The 18,773-nt window shown below is 46.4% G+C and overlaps 1 protein-coding gene across 2 annotated transcripts in view; it reads right to left on the reverse strand.

Annotated features, from left to right (window-relative positions):
* BTBD11 (BTB domain containing 11) overlaps positions 1 to 18,773 on the reverse strand; it is a 340,401-nt gene that overhangs the window by 73,623 nt on the left and 248,005 nt on the right. For both annotated transcript variants that reach the window (XM_033220772.1, XM_033220771.1), the window contains exon 4: positions 4,202 to 4,354. In XM_033220772.1, coding sequence (XP_033076663.1) covers positions 4,202 to 4,354 — 153 coding nt within the window. The remainder of the gene's footprint in view (positions 1 to 4,201; positions 4,355 to 18,773) is intronic.

Here is an 18,773-nt window from a genome sequence, read left to right on the forward strand (position 1 = left end):
TACTACCATTTTCACAGAGGATGAACCAAGTCCTGCGAGATGGGGGAGGGGACTTGTCCAAGGTCACCTGCTGGAAAGCAGCAGACCTAGATGAGAGCATCTGTGTGGGGATTGGCACTTAGTAGGTGCTCAATAAATAGAGCAAAGGCAAGAATGTAATGACTCAGGTTTCCTGAGTCCCATTCTAATACTCTTTGCAGCTTACCACCCCTAAACTTTCCCATTCTGGAACAGCTCAAAATCTGGTTTACATTGCAGAAACACTCACAAAATGAGTAACCATTTTCTGAAATAAACTCGTGGTTCAAACAGCCCCCAAATCCTGTTGATAGGTACCATTTATCAGCTAAGAGAGGACTTAAGAACACCCCTGACTACCTTTAGTTTAACACGGCCTTCACTCCAGAACAGAAAAATGGCCTCTTACATGAGGAAAATGACAGTATTTACTCTGTATATTTCCGAAGTGTTTCAAAACCAGTAATTAAGAAAACATAAGAAACCCTGTCAAATGTATTAATTGCTCTTTTCTTCCCTTACACTGCCCTCCCCACTCCTTCACCTTCCAAAGAACAAGAAAAAAGGGGCGGGGGGGGTAGTTGGTGGCGGGGAGAATTCACAGGTTTGTATTATCTGATACTTTAATTAAGGAAGAATAAATGGGACACCACTGTGAGCTTGGAAACGCAGCCTCATGGAATGGAATTCCTTTTTGAATAAACCTGATCACCATGGTGAGACTTTCCCTTAGCTGCATAAAGACAAAAGCAGAGCTCTGGCAGCTTTTGATCAAGGTCACTCTGCAAATCAATGGCAGTGCCAGTATCAGACCTGGGAATCCTTGACTCTGGTCTCTCTGTCCCGGCTGGTATCCAGGCTGCCTCCCACCAGGAAACCTCGGCCAGCTGGTAGGTAATTATATGTGCTAATAGTCACTGACACTCCAGCCGCCAACACCACGTCCCAAGTTCCCGCATTTGTTAGAACACCAAACTGCCTTCCTCTTTCTAGGGCTGTTTATTTAGAAAGAAGGAGCTCAGCTCTGACCGACTCAGAACTAAGAGCCCACCCGGCAACTTCTAAAATGAATGTCTGGGAAGGGAGAGAGGCAAGGAGACTGTAGTTTTATATTATTTGCCAAGTCCTCCATTCTAGCCCTGCTCTGCCTCACAGCAGCTGTGTGACCTTGGACAAGTCCCATAACCTCAGTGGGCCTCAGCCTTCTCATCTGTAAAATGGGATAATAAAAGCTGTCTTGCACGGTTGTTGGGGACAGCTATGTACACACCACACAGACTGTAAGTGTAAGAAACAGGGTGGGTCCCTGGTATCTATCTGTTGGGTGTCTTGAATGAACAAAACTTCTTTGATCCTGTTACCTGCAAAATGGAGACAGTAATTCCTACTTCATGTCACATTAAATGGGATTAGAAAATATACGTGTAGATATATCTGTATGTTGATTAGTCTGAAAAATGTGTATTCTTTTTAAAAGAAATGGTTTATCCTTTCATTTCCTGAATTTTTTGTAGCTAATAGAACTTATAAGTCCTTCACTTACTATTTAGGTAAGCTAACTCAATATTTTAGTTTTCTCTTTGAAGATGATTTCCAAATCAAATGAAAATTTAGCTCGAACAATCAATCAGTATATTTTCTGTACACAAATCATCATTCAGGAGACAAATGAGTCAAGAATGAAGACATAAATGATTAAAAAGAGCCCAGGGACTCAGAGGAACCAACTTCCTCTGTTCTTCTGTGCATTCTGGCCTGTGTGCACATCACATTCACATCCTGAAAGCCAGGGCCGAGGCTTCAAACTGGACAGATGCTGAAATTGAAATCCTTGGTGTGACTGTCAGAATGACACACAAGTGGTTGCTAGACCATGCAGAAAGAACTCTGTGCTGGGAGAGGGGTGCAGAGATGGAGAGTGGCCCCTGAGGCTCATGTTCAGTCTGCAAAATTGTGAAAAGGGACAGAGCCATTCAGAAGATAGCATCCTCCAAGAAGGCTTGTCTAGGTCTAGGGTGAGGGAGCAGAAAAATGACACATGGTTGTATCAGTGGGTCTCTGGGTGTGATATATGGCTCCCAACTCTGTCACTTACCATCTGTGCGATGTTGGCAGAGTTACCTAATGTCACTAAGCCTTGATTCCCTCCTCTGCAAAATGGGGCAGCACTGCTTTTTCTGGATACCAATGTTTGTTTTGAGGTTCTTATGAGAAAGTATTAAAGGTCTTCAAAAATTATAGAATAATACCTAAGTAGGAGCTGCCTCATTATTTCAGTGGTAGCAGAGGCTTGGGGAATTGAGTTAAAAATGACCGCTTTATAGGCACTTACCTCCTTTCAGGCATTGTTTGAATGAATAGTGCACATTCATTATCCCACTTCATGCTCACACCAACCTCTAAGCAGAGTGCTATTCACATTTCCACATTACTCACGGGAAAACTAAGGTCCAGAGAGGTTAACTAGCTTGCCCAAGTTTGCACAGTTGATTAACTCTGGTGGTGAGATCTGGACCCAGGCAATGGCATCCTGGAGCCCAGGCTCCTAACTTTTAAGTTGTGGGGTCTCCTGAAGGTATGACAAACAAGGAACACTTTGTCAGTTAGCACTAAGAAAACATCTAACCTTTCCTGTCACCCAGCAGTCCCAGGCTTCCTGCAAAAGGAGAGCAGGAGCTACAAAGACATCCAGGTTGGAGATCGGGGCAATGGGCAGGAGTGGCGGGAGTGAGAATGTTCCCCCCACCCCTGAAAACAGGAGGCAGGACAGTCTGGTGGCAGAGGCTGGACTTAGAATAGGACCACAAGAATTTCTTCCTTGGTACCTCTGCCTACAAGCTGCTCTACCAATGGTTCCTAATCTGTAAAATGGGAAGATTATGCCAACCTCATGACGCCCCTTCAGGGATTAAAGGAAAGAAATCTTTTGTTGCAATTGATAACCAGCACATAGTAGGTGCTCAGTGAATGACCTCTCCTCTCCCTGAGATGGGCTGTTATTGTAGGTGGCAAGGTACAAGGCATGGTGGCACAACCAGAAAATGCCTGGGTAAAAATCTGAAGGCAGGAAAGCTCAGTGGTTAGAACTATGATCCCAGGGCTCTGGGTTGCCTGAATTCATATCCTGACTCTATTATTTACTACTCCTGTGACTTTGAGCATGGTATTTAACCTATCTGTGCCTCAGTTTCCTTTGAAGTGAGCATAATCACAGTACCTACTTTACAGCGTTTGGGAAACATTCATCTGTGTAAAGCACTTAGAACAGTGCTCGGCATGTGGTAAACATCCAATAAATGCTAGCAATTATGACTTTGACTAGCTCTCTGCATGTTCTTGGGCTGAGGGACAGCTCTGGGCCTTCAGGGGGCTGTTTCATACTGCAGACCCACTATTTCCTTGCAGAACCCCAATCAGATCTGAAAGGGCAGAAATCTCTGCCCTTGGCCCGGTTGGATAAGCTGTGGAGAAAAGGCAGTTTCCCATCAGGTGGGTAGGAGGGGACTTGAAAATGATGACAATGACACCTGGGAAACAGGTGGGAGTGGGGGTAGTAAGGAAAGTGCATGCTCTTAGGTTTGTGCGTGTGCATGCGCGTGCACACACACACGCCCCACTGGGTTTCTGTGCTTCTTGTATTTAAAGCCAGATTATGACTCACCTGAGTGAGTTCTTTTATTTCTCTTGCTTTGGCTCAAAATGAGCACCCACGCAAGGGGCCCCTGAGTGACCCAGGAGTAATTCCCACCTTGATGGAGGAGAGCCCTGGATACAGGCCTGAGGAATGCAGAGAGGACCACTCCATCCTCACGCAAGTGAAAACGCAGAGGCGCTCTCTGACCCAGCCAGAAATTTCACTCTGCAAGGTTTGGTTAGAAAACTACAGGAAGACCGGATTTTACTGGGAAAGGAGAGAGAGAGGGAGAAGCTAAGCGCAGAGAGAATAGCCAGAGAGAAGCCACACCGACATCTGTAATCTAAGAATCGGGCCTCGCCGCGTTCTTTAATCCCTGCAACTCCAGGGACCTGCTTATTGTTCAGCCAGCGCCTGCCACTTCAACCAGGGAGCCTCCACCCCAGCGCAACGGAGGTGTGTGGGGCTCTAATTGGAGGGGTGGAGGCTGAGAGCCCAGAGCCCGGAGCCCTCCGTCCCCCGCCGCCCCACGCCGGTCCCCGCGCCTACCTGAGCTGGCGCGGCTCGCAGTCCACGCCGGGCAGCAGCAGCCGGGCCGCCTGGCGGACGTCGTCGCTGTCCATGGAGAAGCTGCGGCGGTGGCCGGCGTGCGCCACGGCCACCCGGATCCACTCCATCAGCGGCGGCAGCACGAGGAAGGGCCTGCGGTGGGAGGAGGGACCCGGAGATGAGCGTTAGGGCCTCCCTAGAGGCAGGGGCTGCCGGCTCGGCCCCACCCCCTGCTCGGGGGATTTCTCCCCCATCTCCCGACTCCCCAGCCCACTCCCCGCTTTCCCTGGAGACCCTGCCTCTGAATTCCAGAGTAGTGGGAGAGCCTTTGGAGACATCCGGACCGCACCGGTGACCCGGGGGCAGGCTCTCTGGAATCCTTGGGCCTCAGTTTCCTCATCTGTAACCTGGGGATAATGTGACTAGGAAAGGCTAGGAGGTAACTGATCTGGGAATATTATCCCTCTCAGCGATCATGTGAACATAAGGATGAGTCACTTGAAGCACCAAGCGCAGGGTCTGGAGCGGCGGAAAACCAATCAGCGCCCCGTGTTATTTCTATTTGGGGCTCCCTGATTGTGGACCTAAGCCTAAGGTGTCTGCTAGCGCTTCCTTTCCATCTGCAGCCTGGTCCCTGTCGTCTTTCTGGAGCTCTTTCAGGCTTCAGCTCTGCCCAGGCAACATGCTGCCAAAAGACTTTAGCACCTGGAAGAGGCTCTCTAAAGAGAGCCAGGTTAACAGGCAGCCTTCCCTCAGACCCAGCCAGGCTGGGCAGCCACCCAGTGGCGCCCACAATTTGAGGCCCCTTGGACCTTGGTCACACCCCTGAAACTCTGAGAGCCTCAAGTTCCCTGCCTGCTAATTGGATCATGGTAGGCTGTTGCAAGCTTGTTGCAAGCATTAACTGAGACAATGCCTACCACTGAAGGACAACTTTCTTTTTTTTTTTTTTTTTTGAGGCGGAGTCTCGTTCTGTCGCCCCGGCTGGAGTGCGGTGGCCAGATCTCAGCTCACTGCAAGCTCCGCCTCCCGGATTTACGCCATTCTCCTGCCTCAGCCTCCCGAGTAGCTGGGACTACAGGCGCCCGCCACCTCGCCCAGCTAGTTTTTGTATTTTTTTAGTAGAGACGAGGTTTCACCGTGTCAGCCAGGATGGTCTCGATCTCCTGACCTCGTGATCCACCCGTCTCGGCCTCCCAAAGTGCTGGGATTACAGGCTTGAGCCACCGCGCCCGGCCTGAAGGACAACTTTCTAAGTGCAATACATTTGTGTCATCTTCCTATTTCTTCCAGTGATGATAAACTCTGTCCTCACATTAGGATTACTGGAGAAGATTTTGAAAAAATAATGACACTTGAGTCCTGTCCCAGGCATTCTGATTTAATTGGTATAGGGTGCAGATGGACACAGGTAGTTTTTAAAACCTCCCCATGTGAATTTAATGTGCATCAGAATTATCTGGAGAGTTTGTTAAAATACAGACTGCTGGGTCTCATTCCCAGAGTTTCTGATTCGATAGATCAGGAGAGGTACCCAGGAAATGCATTCCTAACTGGTTCCTGATACGGATGCTGCTGGTCTGAGGACCACATTCTCAAAGAACCCCTGCTCTAAAGTCATCGTGAGAGGGCTTGGGAATCATCTGGCTCTATATCCAGCGATGGTGACTGTGCTAAAGTCCAAGAACTTAATTTTAACAGGCAGCCCCTGCAATTCTGATTTAGGTGGCCCAAGGACCACACTTTGAGAAATGCACTATGTAGATCCAAAAGGTTTCCCGCCATTCAGCAAGGGTCAGACGAGCATGAAGCCAGTGGGGTTCCCCAGGTGCAAAACTGAAGGAGGCCAGATTGTGCAAATATATTCTGGGCATGTTTCTTGCCGTCCCCCGCCCTGGGGCTGCCATTCAGTCCAGCATGACCACCATGGCATTGAGAAGAGGATGACAGGTAGATGGGGTTACAAGTCAGCCAGCCCCCTTGAGAAATGCAGATGTCATGAGCTTCCCAGAAAGTTTTTGGTGGCAGGTGCCAGTTTTTCTAAAGTCAGATCTATTTATCTGATGTTAATAATATTCAGCAGCTCAGCCATTTACAGTCATTCATGGTCTCATCTGAATGCCTAAGACCAACCTCTGTGCTAGTTATGATTATGCCCATTTCATTGATCAGGAGAATGATGTTGATTCAGGTTAAGTATCATGCCCTGGACCACAAGATTAGCAAGAGCTGGGAGTCAGACCCAAGTTATTTGACTGCATATCCCGTGTGCAGAAACCCCATGTGATATTGACATTCTGTTGTCCAACTTGGTAGCATGCACTCTGTTACTCAGCATGCACCTGTCACCCCAGGGGAGCTGATCAGGTCATGGACTCTTGCTGGTATGCAGTGGGCTAATTCCTGTTCATGCAGCTCAGCCTCCTGTCTGTAAGGCTTCAAGCCCTTTAAAAATCCACATCACACGTAACCTTCAAACCACAGGCTAAATCCCATTTCTCCCTAGACGTTCCTCCTGACTTTATCCCACTTGAATCCCTCGCATTGTGGGCCTCACCCCAGAGGACTCCTCTGGCCTTACCCACTGCTTCTGCAAATGCCCCATTAGAATGTAAACTCCACCAGGGCAGGGAACGGGGACTTCTTGGATCACCACTCCTGCTGCAGCCCCAGGACGCTGCCTGGCACACTGTAGGCATTTAATAAATATTTGCTCATGTCACAGACTAAGATTTACCAATTTCTTACTGGGTGAAACCAATAAAATTGCGTTTCTGGACCTGTGGACCTATCTGTGGGGCAGAGTCCCAAGGATTTTCTGCCTGAATCAGCCTGCTTCTTAGGCTGTCTCCCTCATTCTCCCATTCTCTCCATCACCTAAACTGAATCAGGCACTCAATAAACACACATTGACTTGAAATTGAATTGGATTCTACTGTCTCAGGTGAGCAGAACTTATTTTTGTCACAGTGTTTCCATCACTGTTGGAAACCAGCCCCAAGTGCTCAGAGAACTCCTCTCTGGATTCGGTTTCAGAGGTGCCTCCCACCATCATTCTTTTGCTCAGTGGCCCCAAAGCACAGCCCACAACCCTGAGTCCCTGGAGGACTGCATCTCCATCACAGAACTGCCCTTGGGCTGCTGCCTTTCATGTTAGATGCCAAGCGAGGCCCAGGGCACACAGCCAACGCCTGGTGAATGCCAAAGAATAGAAAAAAAAAAAAAAAGGCTCTGCTGCCTTCAAAATAACACCTTTACCAAGACAGCTGGCAAGCCCCAGAATAAGACACCTTGAACCACAGGATTCCAGCCTCTCCTGGAATTTTCTATGTACCTATTCTCTCCTTTCAACATTGCCTTCTTTTTGTCACTCTGACCTTAATAGTTTATAAGCTCATGAATTCTTTGCCAGTAACTCATTTAAAAATCTTCTTATCTTATCTACTCAGAGGGGAAAAAATAGCATTATTTGTGATGTTTTCTTTGGAGGAATTGGAGATGGGAAAGAATTCAAGGGCCCTGAGTTGAGGAGAGGGTGGAGAATGCTGAAGAAAAAATCTTGCATTCTCTTTATACATTTTTCTTAAGAGAACAATGTTCCACTGGTTATCTCCTTTATTCTGAAGTTGTTTGCAGTGACTAAAATCCAAAAGAAGCTTGAGGAGCTCATGGTTTAGTGAAGTGGTTCTTAGACTTCATTGAACATCAGAATCACACGAAGAGCTTGTTAAAATGGCAACAGCCATGATTTTACATCCAGAGTTTGGCTCCGATAGGTCTTGGGGTAGGGCCTGGGCATCTGCATTCTAAATAAGTTCCCCTGGAAATTCTGGAGCAAGGCAGGTTTGTTAATCCCCGACCGGGTGGCCTGAGATGAGCAGAGGAGGGAGATGGTCCACTCAAACAGGACAGTGGCCATCTACATCTTCACTGTGGTGTTAGGAGAGGTATATAGGGTGCGACTGGAGGCTCTGGAAGGAAAGAGAAAGCCGTGATGGGCTTCCTGCAGGGTCAAGCCAACATGTCAGCTCAGGATGGTTGTTGAGCCCAGATTCAAGTAGGAGATGGAGAACATATATGGACACAGCCTTTCTCTGAAATGGTGAAGAGAGAGCTGGTGATGAGGCTGACCATCCAGGATGGAAAAGGAGTTTGGCCGGGGAGTCTGGGTACTAGAAAGAATGTTACAGGATGTGGGGAAGGCCTGGTTTGGGATTCCGCAGAACTGAATCCCAGCCCTGGATCTGCCAGGAACTCACTGGAGGGCTCCTCTGGCCCATCAACATTTTGGCTTTCAGTGTCTTCACCTATAAAATGGGGTGGGTTTGGATCAGATGGTCTATTTCAGGGCTCAGCAAACCTTTTCTGTAAAAAGCTAGCTGGTAAGTATGTTAGGCTTTATGGGCCATATGGTCAGTCTCTGTTGCTACTACTCAACTCTGCCATTGCAGTGAGAACAGCCACAGATGATACACAAATGAAGGAGCTTGGCTGTGTTCCAATAAAACTTTACTTACAAATGCAGATGGTAGGTCACAGGTGGCTACCATTAGCCTGCTCACTTCTTTCCAATGCTAATATTATTTGATTCTATTGGAAAAACCAGTTGCTGGGGCTTTAGGAAGTACCTACTGTGTGGACTAGGGAAGATGGAGAGAAAACCACGAAAGTCCTAATGATAAGACAGAAAGTTTTGGGGAGATCAGAAGATAGGACCCTCCCACAAAGAGGTCATGGTTGGATATGGGGCATATTGAGCCACAGGCATATCCAGAGGTAGTAGATTAAAAGGTATTGAAAGGGTTGCTAAGGGTGAGGTTGGAGATGTGGTAAAGAATGTAGAGTAGGCATGTAACCTAGGGGTGAGAACATCCATGGGGTCTGGAATTCATCTCACACACTAAACTGCCTTGTTCTGGGGTTCAGAGAAAATACCCATTATTATGGGCTGAACTGTGTTCCCCCAAATTCCTATGTTACAGCCCTAGCCCCCAGTACTCAGAATGTGCCTGTATTTGGAGAGAGAGCCTTCGAAGAGGTAATAAAGTTAAAATGAGGCCAATAGAGTGGCCCTAATCCAGTCTGACTGGTGTCCTTAGAAGAAGAGGAGATTAGGACACGAGAGACACCGGGGTTGTGTGTGCACAGTGGGGCAAGAGGGTGGCCATGCCAAGAAGAGCGGCCTCAGAGGAAGACAACCCTGCCAGCAGTTTGATCTGGGGCTTCCAGCCCCTCCAGAGTGGGGAAGAAATCAATTTCTGTTGTTTAAGCCACCTAGTCCATGGCATTTTGTTATAGCAGCCCCAGCAAACCAATATACTTGAGGTTGGACATTTTGAAGAAAACTTGAGCAAAGGGTCCCCAAACCAAGAAATCCTATTTTGAGGTTTCAGTCTGCAGTAGAGGGGCTTCAACTGGAAGCTCAAACTCCTTAGAAAGCTGATGGTGTTTGGTTTGTTTCCTTTGACCTAGTGCAGTAGGGGATGGGGTCAAAGTCATTTGAGGATTGTACAGTGCTGTGGTTAGGAGCACAGGCTCTGGAGAAAGACTGATTGGAACGGGATTCCAGCTCTACCTTCTAGCAGTGGGACCTTGAACAAGATATTTCAATTGTCATGCCTCAGTTCTCTCACTGGGAAAATGGGGATAATAACAGCACCCACTTCAGAGGGTATGGTTGGCTGAAGAATGCCCCCACCCCTAACCCAAGACGTCCACATCCTAATCCCTATAAACTGTGAAAGCTGCCTTATCTGGCTAAATGGACTGTGCACGTGTGATTAAGTCCAGGATCCTCCAAGTGGGCCCTAAATGCAACGAAAAGGGTCTTTATCAAAGGCAGGCAAGAAGGTAAAAGGAGAAAGGAAGAGAAGCAGTGGAAGAGGTTGGAGTAATGAGAGGAGGAGCCATGAGCCAGGTAATGCAGGTGGCCTGTAGAAGTTGGAGAAGGCAAGGAAATAGATTCTCTCCCAGAGCCTCCAGGAGGAACCAACCCTTCCTACACCTTGACTTTAGCCCAGTGAGGGTGATTTTAGACTTCTAGCTGCCAGAACTGTTAAAAGAAGAATTTTGTGTTGTTTTAAGCATCCATGTGTGTGATAATTTTTTACAGCAGTCACAGGGAACAAATAAACATGGTTATTGGAAGAATTGAATGGGATGATGCATGTAGCGTGGCGCCCAGTACCGAGAAAGTACTTAATAAATGGGGGCTGTTATTATCATCACCACCAACATTGTTTTTAGCATCACTCACCTTCTCCCTGCCAGGTACAGGAAAAGGCCTTGCTACACAGAGCGACATAGAGGGATGTTCCTGCCTTTTCTTTACAAATAGATGCAAACCTCTGCAGTTGTTATAGCCTTCCCTTTGTGAACTATGTGGCCCTGACTTTTCATCTTTGTTATTTGTTGAGTGTTTCTTAGACCGGAGAGGAATTTAGATATTTGTGGTTTAGGAAGCTCATAATTCCAGAGACACAGAGAGTGAAGGAAAAGCAGCTACATTGATAGTAGACCATATCCGGTGCTGGTTTCTATAGCAATACTCATTGTAACATCACTGCATCTGTGGGCACCAAAGCCAGGAAGATGGTAGAGGTAAGAGGCGGCCACAGCTGGTTACTATAGTGATAGACCTACTGTGCAAGGCGTGGTCCAACTGCCCACGAGGGTGGTTTCTGCAGATGTCCTGGAGTGGGGGAAGCCAAGGTAGTGTTCTAGGTCAGTGCTTCTTAAATGTTTCTGCGCCTTTGAGTCACCTGGGATCTTGTTAAAATGCAGATTCCGATTCAGAGGGTCTGGGGCAGAGCCTGAGATTCTGCATTTCTTTCTTGTCTTTCTTTTTTTTTTTTTTTAGATGGAGTCCTGCTGTGTCGCACAGTGATCTCGGCTCACTGCAACCTCTGCCTCCTGGGTTCAAGCAATTCTCCTGCCTCAGCCTCCTAAGTGGCTGGGATCACAGGCATGCGCCACCATGCCCAGCTAATTTTGTATTTTTAGTAGAGACAGGGTTTCACTATGTTGGCCAGGCTGGTCTTGAACTCCTGACCTCAGGTGATCCACCTGCCTTGGCCTCCCAAAGTGCTGGGATCAGAGGCGTGAGTCACTGCACCCAGCTGAGATTCTGCATTTCTAATGAACTCGAGGTAATGATGCAGCTGCTGGTGTATGGAACATATTTTGAGTAACCATGACCCACAGAGAATCATGACTCAAGCCAGAAACCAGGGAAGGTGAATTCTGTTATTAAGTGGGGGAGAAAAAGGGGCCACAGGTCCAGGAGACAATGGAATAGGAGGAGTTGAGCTGGTGCATCAGATCGACTGAGCCTGGTTCATGAGCCCTTGTCAAGCTGCAAGTGAGGTTGGGAAAAGCTAGTGCCTGGTGGCTTCAGTTTTTATCATAAAGGTGGATTCTGTCTCCACCTGGATTCTCATTTAGTCTTCCAACAACCCTATGAAGCACTTCAGTCTTGGGGAGTTTGTTCTGAACCAAGCATTGTCTGCAGACGATTTTGTATTCATAGCAGTATTTAGTATCATCCTGGGAATATAAACACTTGAGAAAGACACCTTGTGATATTAATTTTATGTATCTACTTGGCTAGGTCACAGTATCCAGATATTTAGTCAAACACTAGTCTGGACATTACTCTGAATTTTTAGATGAGATTAACATTTAAATCAGTAGGCTTTGAGTAAAGCAGATTATCTTCCATAATATGGATAGGCCTCATCCAAACAGTTGGAGGCATTAAGAGAAAAAAAAGACTGATTTTTCCCCAAAGAGGGAATTCTGCCAGTCGACTTGAGCTGCAACCTCAACTCTTCTCTGGGTCTCCAGCCTGCTGACCTACCCTGCAGATTTTGAACTTGCCAGTATCCACAATCTTGTGAGCCAATTCCTTAAATCTGTGTGTATATATAAAGCATATTAGCCAGGGCTATCCAGAGAAACAAAACCAGTAGGATATGTGTGTGTTGATCAATCTGTCTCTCTATCTGTCCACTCACCATCTATTCCATCCATCCATCCATCCATCCATCCATCATCCATCCATCTACCCACTCATCCATTCCATCCACACATCCATCCATTCATCCACCCAGCCACCCATCCATCAATTTATCCAACCAGCCACCCATCCATTCATTCATCCACCCACACATCCACCCACACATCCAACCATCCATCCCTCCAATCTCCTTTCCACCAACATGTACACACATCCTGTGGGTTCTGTTCCTTTGGAGAAACCTGACTGACACACTTCTGCAATGGGATTTAGTTGCATGCAGGGACATAGCCTTCTCTTTCTACTGCTGATTCTGCCTTCCTCACCATCATACACAACTGGCTGAGGCAGGGAGGAAGCTCAGTGTGCTAGATCCCATGGAGGACGATTTCCCCACATCCTGCCTACGTACAATACACCACTTGGGAACCATGAAACAGAGGCCTCATGGATAGAGTCAGTGCTTTTAGGGAAAAGTAAGCCATTTTGTACCAAAGTACAAGTCTTCTGCAGTGTGAAGGTCAGTGCCACTTATGAATGATTACATAAATTGCCTGAAATGGGGCAAGTGGGCAAAGGGCACAGGTGAGGAGGTGATTTCTACAGATGGTGCCCAGATGCATGTGACTGACCAAGGAAGCATCTCTGGCTTTCCAGCCGCACATCCTAAGAAAGGTGACTTAGAGGGCTGAGGGCTGCAAACAGCGCTGAAGACAGGCAGGTCTAGGCAGAGCGAGCAAAAATGATACATGAATAACAACAGCCTCCACCCTGCCTGCAAACAGCTACACATCTCCTAGGCTTCACTTCCCTTCCCATCCCAGAGAAGGATTCCTTTTCTCTTCCCTGCTTCTGCTTCCCTGGGGACTTGGCTCAATCATTTATCTCCCTGCAGTCCCATGACTTCAACCTCCATCTCCTCTCTGTATGTTTCCCATCGGTATTTAGGCATTCAACATGCTCCAGGCTCTCACAATTTAAATAGGATGTGAGCAAAACTGTAAGAATTCATGGTCCTCCTGGAGCATTAGCCTGGATGCTCCATCTAGTTCTCCATCTTCAGGGAGTCTCCAGATCACCTGGGGAGTTGGTGAAAATTGATATTCCTGGGTCTGCACCCTTTTGCTTGGTGTGTTAGTTTCCTATGACTGCTGTAGCAAAATACCACAAACTTGGTGGCTTGAAACAACAATCTGGTGGCCATATGTTGAACTTCTGGCCTCTCACAGCTCTGGAGGCCAGAAGTCCAAAATCAAGGTGTTTGCAGGGCCTCCCCTCCCTCGTGGAGATCTAGGAGAGGGTCCATTCCTTGCCCCTCTCAGCTTTTGGTGGTAGCTAGCATTCCTTGGCTTGTGGCTAGTCACTCCAGTCTCTATCTCTGCCTTACATCACTTTCTCCTTCTTTGTGTCAAGCATCCCTCTCTCTTATAAGGATACTTGTGATGAGATGTAGGGCCCACTCAGACAGTCTAGGAGAATCTCATGTCAACATTAATGGAATCACATTGGTAAAGACTGTTTTTCTTTATAAAGTAGCATTTTCAAGTTCTGGGCAGTAGGACTTGATCATTTTGGAGCTATTTGTGATTTACCCTGCTGCACTTGGCATCTGCATCTTATCTCTTATTCTCTGTAGGTATTTTCTGATGCCGACCAAAGGCTGAGACCCTCAGGTCTAGAGAGTGCTAGCTGTGAGCTGCAGGATGCTCAGCAAGCTCAGTGTCCATCACATACCACCAGCCAGACTGTGCCTCTCTCCGCTAGCTGCTGCCTGTGCCACAGACCAGCCTGGTTTTAGGAAGGCAGAGGCCTCTGTGGAGGAACCTGATCTCAAATGGGGTGGGATGATGATGGGGTCCAGGATATAAATGGCCCTGGGAGGGGAGCCACAGCCTCAGAAGTGGAGAAGCCATAGGCTCTGTGTGAGGCTGCCGCAAAACACTCCTTGCAGGCTTGGGCACAAAAAATAAACATCCAGGAGGCAGCAGAGGCTGTACAGCTTCATATCCTGAGAGAGGTGGCTCTAGAAGCCTAAAAGGGCAGGGCCTGGCCTGGTCAGGGCCAAGAGGCAAAAGCCAGGGTGGGCTCCTAGGGGCCACGTGGGCCTGCTTCTGCCTCCAAAAAAAAAACACCGTAAAAATTAGCAAAAGGCAGCACACAGCCTTACAGAGGAAACCACTACACTTTCACATCTGGTGCTGATGTGGTAGAAAAGGTATGTACTCTGACGATGTCTGTGCCAGGCTTCATCATTTGCTAGCTGTGGGACCTTGGGCAAACTACTCACCATCTCTGTGCCTCAGTTTCCTCATATGTGAAACAGGGGAACTGTAAGGCCATACCTCAGAATTATTGTGAAGATTAAGGGAGAGAATGTCAGTAAGGTGCTTAGCACATAGTAAATGCTCAACAAACTTAGCTACTATTGAGGGCTTGTTATATGTGAAGCAAGGCTCTGAGCATTTTTCTGATGTTAGCGCATTTGATAATGACAAGAGCCCTAAAGTAAGTGCTATTATTAGATAATAAAGTAGAGGAGCAGAGAGGTTATCTAACTTACCTAAGGACACACAGTTATAAGCAGTAGTGCCAGGATATACCACAGGCAGCTGGGCTCAGAGCCAGGCCTATTCACCATGCATTATATCATTTCCAGGCAGAGGCGAACAGCATGTGTACAAAGGCCCAGAGGCAGCCTGGAGCCTGGTCTTTGGACCTCAGCTTGTTGTGACTGGGGCTGAGACACAGAGAGCAACGGAAGGAGAGGGACTGGTGGGAGGCAATGCTAGAGAGAGATGCAGGGGGAGGGGCACACAGGTAGGGCCTGCAACTTCTGGAATACAACTGTACGTTCCTAATATTTTTATTCTTCCTCAGATAGGATCGCAGTTGAAAAATACAAAATCAGAAATGTATTTGAAAAAAAAAAACCATCAAGAATGGATTGACATCCAATCCCACTGGAAACAAGAAAAAAAAAAAAAAGAATGGACTGACAAAAACCCCTCTAAGAAGGTAAAACTATAGGTTAGCCATAACCCTTTATATAGAAAGTTAAAAAGAAGGGTCAGGCATGGTGGTACATCCCTGTAATCCCAGCACTTTGGGAGGCTGAGGTGGGTGGGTTACCTGAGGTTAGGAGTTTGAGACCAGCCTAGCCAACATGGGGAAACCCTGTCTCTACTAAAAATACAAAAAATTAGCTGGGTGTGGTAGCGCATGCCTGTAGTCCCAGTACTTGGGAGGCTGAGGCACGAGAATCGCTTGAACCCGGGAGGCGGAGGTTGCAGTGAGCCGAGATCATGCCACTGCACTCCAGCCTGGGCAACAGAGTGAGACTATCTTGAAAAAAAAATACAAGAAAGGTAACAATGAATGTATTTATACTGTGGCAGAGGCTGCTGGTTTTCCCTCTATACGTGTTCTCTTCTTCCTTAGTAATGAAACTCAGAATCTTTAGTTGGGCTTATGACCATCCAGCATGAAGATTATATTTTTTAGCCTCCTTTGCACCTAGGAGACAAGTTCTTACACTGACATCTAAGCAGTGGTTCCTTGTGAGACTTCCAGGAAGAGCCCTAAAGGGAAGAGGCCCAACCTTCTCTAGTCTTCCTTCTATAAGCAAGACTGTGGACATGATGGCTGGTGCATAAGCAGCCAAACTGGACCATGCGGTGGAAGACACTTGTTGATAAAGACAGAGCAACAAGATAGAAGCAGCGCCTGGACTTCTGACCATTGCTTAAGTGGCCATATCTGCCCTGGATTTTTTACTTCCAGGCTTTGTTTGTATGATAAACTTCTATCTTGTTTAAACACCAGCTATTTGCATTTTCTGACACTGGTGGCTGAATCTAAGTGACGCTTATATCAATTCCTATAACATTGAAGTTATATCTCTGTTTCTCCTATTGTGTCAACATGGATTCATGTTTCTTTCTGTTTAAAAAAAAGGACAGAGACCTTTCCTTTTAACAGTTATCGTCTAAACACTATGAACTTGTTGTAAACTTGAGACTCTATATTTGTTCTCAGAAACCACAGTTGTGAAAATATTTGTTGCAATGAATTGTTTTTGTTCATTTAAAGGTGTGAGCTATGTCACAGGAAGCTGAATTTGTTCATCAACCTTGTGAAAATTTACCAACCATGGCTTTGAACTTATCATGTTAACCCAATCAAGAAAAATAACAATATACACAATCTAAGAGTCAGAAACACATCTCAAAGTCTTTATCCTTGCAAACATTGTCTTGCAAGTGAACATTTTAAATTTAAAATTAACAGATCAATTCTAAACACCAAGCAGAATCTCTTTCTTCCACAACCCAAACCAGAAAGGAACGTGAAGGAGAGGCTGAGCGGTCCAGATCTTCCCCCATGCCATCTTTGGTGTCCTTGCCACTGGGTGGTGGCTTTGAGAAGATGATATTCTAGTTCCCTTGTAATAAACTGCTTGGACTCACATCACCCTGCATTTGGCAGTATGACAGAATGGGTTAAATGTGTGCTTCAGCCCTAATCAATCAGAACCCTACTTAGGAAAACACAGGCTTAGCTGATTCCCTGGGTCTCCTGTGTCACTATAGAATAATTCGTGCACTGAGTCAGAAGCACGTTTGGACCAGCTCTGGTATTAACTAGCTGTGTGACTTGTGTATCTATCTGTTCCATCCCCTGGGCTTCAGTGTCTTCACAGGTGGAGTTACGAGACCACAGAACCTTCTCTTCTAGCTTAAAATGATAGTACCATATTTTGAGAGAAATAAATAACAAAAATATTAATATAAGGAAGCTAGGGGAAAAAGCCTGTGAGGGCAGCTTCCAATAGAACTTTCTGTCCAATAAAATTTTCTGCTCTGATGAAAAATGTTCTATATCTGTGCTGTCCATTTTGGTAGCTACAAACCTCAGTGGCTACTCAAGATTTGAAATGTGACTAGTGTGATTGAAAAACTAAAATTTTAACTAATTTAACTTTAAATAGCCACATGTGTCAGTGGCTATCCTCCTGGACAATGCAGCTCTAAGAGATGTCTTTTGGGTCAGTGTAATTTCAGATCAGAATCCCAGCCAAGTAGGGTAGTGGAAAGGGGGCTATGGTAGATATTAGGCAACCTGGATTTTTGACTTTCTCTTTCCATTATCATGATCTACACACATCATCATCACTTTTACCATGATTTTATAGCTCCCACCATTTCTTGAATGCCTATAATATTCTAGGCCCTGTGCAGAATGCTTAAATATATATAATATTCCTATATTACAATGATGAACAAACTGTTACAAGGCTTGGCAAGATTCAGTAACCTGCACAGAATATCACAGTTATTGGAGGAGAGCTAGGGTTTAACCTCAAGTCTGCTAGAATCCAAAGTCCGTATGTTTAGTCATTATTTTATTGCTTCTCCAAAGACCAGTGTGACATTGAGTCACTGAGCACTAAGATATAGTCACGTGTCACCGAGCAACCAGGATACATTCTGAGAAATCCTCTGTTAGGTGATTTCATCATTGTGTGAGCATCAGCACATCAATACATCAAGAATGTACATCAAGAGTCCACTTATACAAACCAAGATGATATAGCCCAACGGTCCCCAATCTTTTTGGCACCAGGGCCTGGTTTCATGGAAGATAGTTTTTCCATGGACTGGGGGAAGAGGGGAATGGTTTGGGATGAAACTGTTGCACTTCAGATCATCAGGCATTAGATTCTCATAAGGAGCGCAACCTAAATCCTTTGCATGTGTAGTTCACAATAGGGTTTGTGCTCCTGTGAGAATCGAACGCGGCCTGTGATCTGACAGAAGGCAGAGTAATGTTCATTTGCCTGATGCTCACCTCCTGCTGTGCGGCCTGGTTCCTAAAAGGCCATGGAATGGTACTGGTCTGTGGGCCGGGGGTTGGGGGTCCCTGGTGTAGCCTACTACACACCTAGACTCTAAAGGATAGGCTGTTGCTCCTAGACTGCAAGCCTGAATAGCATGTGACTGTACTGAATACCATAGGCAGTTGTAACACAATGGGAAGTATTTGTGTAACTAAACATATTTAAATGTGGAAAAGGCACAGTAAAAATACGGTATCATAATCTCATGGGACCACCCTTATGTACGTGGTCCATTGTTGACTGAAACATTGCCCCATGGCACAGGACTGTACTTCAGTTCTTCATCTGTAAAGTGAGGAGACTGGGCCATATGAACTCTAAGTTCCACTTGTAGAAAGGTCATGATTCCTATACCCGCAAGGGCGACACTTTTGCATAATGAATGCAGTGGTTTACACTTGTCACCATGTTACTCAGAAAGACCCTGACTACTCTGAGCACAGGCCAGTGATTTCCCTTCCCCTTGACTTGATTACGGATTTAATTGATTCATTGAGTTAGGGTCTTGGTCTGTCACCCAGGCTGAAGTGCAGTGGTGCAATCTCTCAGCTCACTGCAGCCTTGAACTCCTGGGCTCAGATGGTCCTCCCACCTCAGCTTCCTGAGTAGCTGGGACCACAGGCAGTTGCCACCATGCCAAGCTAATTTTTTAAACTTTT

This window comes from Trachypithecus francoisi, unplaced genomic scaffold, assembly GCF_009764315.1.
Source record: "Trachypithecus francoisi isolate TF-2019V2 unplaced genomic scaffold, Tfra_2.0 Lachesis_group11, whole genome shotgun sequence".
Taxonomy (NCBI): Eukaryota; Metazoa; Chordata; class Mammalia; order Primates; family Cercopithecidae; genus Trachypithecus; species Trachypithecus francoisi.